At 46.2% G+C, this 2,500-nt stretch overlaps 2 protein-coding genes across 2 annotated transcripts in view; one reads left to right on the top strand and one right to left on the bottom strand.

The window, feature by feature from the left end:
• Window positions 1–1,385, top strand: part of LOC130404940 (cadherin-23-like) — a 5,477-nt gene extending 4,092 nt beyond the window's left edge. The window contains exons 6-8 of the mRNA XM_056609889.1: window positions 410–440; window positions 669–784; window positions 1,278–1,385. Of these exons, the coding sequence (XP_056465864.1) occupies window positions 410–440; window positions 669–784; window positions 1,278–1,385 (255 nt within the window). The remainder of the gene's footprint in view (window positions 1–409; window positions 441–668; window positions 785–1,277) is intronic.
• Window positions 1,386–1,419: 34 nt separating this feature from the next.
• Window positions 1,420–2,500, bottom strand: part of vsir (V-set immunoregulatory receptor) — an 11,140-nt gene continuing 10,059 nt past the window's right edge. The window contains exon 7 of the mRNA XM_056608943.1: window positions 1,420–2,500. This exon is cut by the window's right edge and continues 438 nt beyond it. The gene's annotated coding sequence lies outside the window, so the exon portion shown is untranslated.

Raw genomic sequence — 2,500 nt, 5'->3', positions numbered from 1 at the left:
GGTTTGTGTGAGTGCGGGGGTGTGTGTGTGTGTGTGTGCATGTGGCTGCTATAGACTGGTGTCTAGCGTGTGTAGCTTGTGTCGAGTTAACATCACTTCTCACTTATCCAAACACAAAGATGCTTCTTTCAATTGGATCAGCTGAGTTTAATTAGGATAGTTTACGGCAATAACAGGTCCTAGCTTCATGTACACGTCAAGTACATGGACTATTTCTTTTTCAACGTTTTCTTAAGAGAGTGGTTGCTTTAAAAAATGTGCATTCCTCAAAGTTCAAACAATTATAAACAGTTAAACCATGACTGCAATCAGTTTCCATGTTATACACTTCATTATCTATATAAATGTATAACATAGACACGTTATGAAATGGGTTGTACTGTGTTGTGATTGTTCCCACCACAACTAGAGCCATCTGCTGGCCACAAGGAGTACTGCAGGTACTTCTGTCAACAACCAGCTGCTTCATTAGGTGGATTCTCCCTGAATTAACATATAGACAGCTGCTTATCTGCCCCCTCAGGTCTGGACACACATATTTCTCAGCCCCCTCCGAAAACCAGAGACATGTGGCAAACATTTTGACCTTAAGCTGCACTTGCATCATCCACCTCTTATGATCAACACCTGTGCGGTACCAGTGTGAGACTCACTCTGTTGCTCCTCAGCCCGCAACGACAGGATGCCCTGCTGCGTCAACAGGAAAACCACACCAGAGCCAAATGTGCAAGAAAAGGGAAGAATGCAGCAACTTCCTGCAAAGATGGCAGCAGTGTTCACCAGAGTGAGCTGATGACTCTACAGCTGACGGATGAGTGGTGGGGAGGGAGAGAGAGAGGGGGAGAGAAAGAGAGCGAGAGAGAGAGAGAGAGAGAGAGAGAGAGAGCGAGAGAGAGAGAGAGAGAGAGAGAGAGAGAGAGAGCGAGACAGAGAGACAGACAGAGAGACAGACAGACAGACAGACAGACAGACAGACAGACAGACAGACAGACAGACAGACAGACAGACAGACAGAGGGCCATGCAGGGGGGTTGGGGGGGGTTTGTGTTGGTGCAGACCCCACAGGAGACACAGAGCAGGATCTGCGCATGAGAGAGCTGAGCGATGGCGGTCGTTTAAAGGGAGGAGGGACAGCCACCGGTCGGCCGCGCCCCCGACTCCCCTCTTCTCCCCGCGATTTATCTTCCCTATCGTACATAAAACACAAGAGGCAGAAAATTGTTTCAACATTTTCCTTCCCCTCAATGCCAACGTCCCCCTGGCGCGGCCCATCTTAGGGCACAGGACCGGAACAACCTTGTTACAGAGCTAATGGCTCCCAGGCCGACCCCAGCTGCCCGGCCTTGTGTAGTGATGGCTTTGGACACCAGCCAGGGGAGAAGTGAAGTGGCATTTATGAGCAGAGACAGACCGCTGAGGGACAAGAACTCCTTTTTTATTATCAGAGAAGTACAGGGATATACGATGTTGTGGTTTTTTTGCGGGCGTTTCGGTGGTAGAGCCACAGAACACGAACACATAGCAGCAGCATTCAACAAGCTTTGTACAGCAGGAGACATTATAAGTTGCACACGCGCATGTATACACACACGCAGACAGACACGCGCACACACACACACACACACACACACACACGTATACACACGTCTACACACACACACACATGTATACACACACACACATTATACACACACACATACGCACGCACACACAGAGCTAAAAAGCCAGAACACACTGTACTAAATATCTACAATACCCTGTAAAATGCAGCCCTGCGGCATGGAATACAACGCTGCTGAAACCAGGAAGCACATCAAAAATGAAATAACGTTTAAAAACATTTTAAAGTTTAAAGCCATTAACCAAATTATTTTGGAGGGAGAAGGGAGAAGCCTCTTGTACAATAAAATCTCTTTCATACAGAAAATAAAAATGTAAAGTTATATATATATATATATATATATATATATATATATATATATATATATATATATATATATATATATATAATACCTGTTAAATTCAACGTCGAATTTGACATCCATATTTGACGGCATCAGACTTTCCTGCTGCAAAAGACCTATCCAAGATATCAATACTGTAACATACTGTAAATATAAGGCACTGACCAAAGAGGTTCCTACAACCGCTGTTAAGTGCTGGACTCAGGAGCGGAGGTCCTGAGAAAGACAGCGCTGATGTGTTTGTTTCACAACAGGTGGCAGAAACTGAGGTAGCAAAGGCAAAACAATAATAAAAACAGCCTGAAGCCATATGGAGAGGATGAGGATGAGGGGGGGGGGGGGGGGGGGAAGGTAGACTCCTGAGTCACATGAAACAAGAAGAATTGAATGATGCCCGGTACAAGAGACTGCTACACAATAATTCCACCAGTGGAATGCCCCCGCCCCTTCTCTGCTTATTTCCCTTATTCTGTCCCACACTGAGACAGACGGACAGACCGCCAGGGCCAGGCCGCAGAGAGCAGGTCACCTGTTGT

This window comes from Gadus chalcogrammus, chromosome 15 (genome assembly GCF_026213295.1).
Source record: "Gadus chalcogrammus isolate NIFS_2021 chromosome 15, NIFS_Gcha_1.0, whole genome shotgun sequence".
Taxonomy (NCBI): Eukaryota; Metazoa; Chordata; class Actinopteri; order Gadiformes; family Gadidae; genus Gadus; species Gadus chalcogrammus.
Note: the sequence above shows the minus strand (reverse complement) of the source record. Positions and strands in the feature narration are given on the sequence as shown.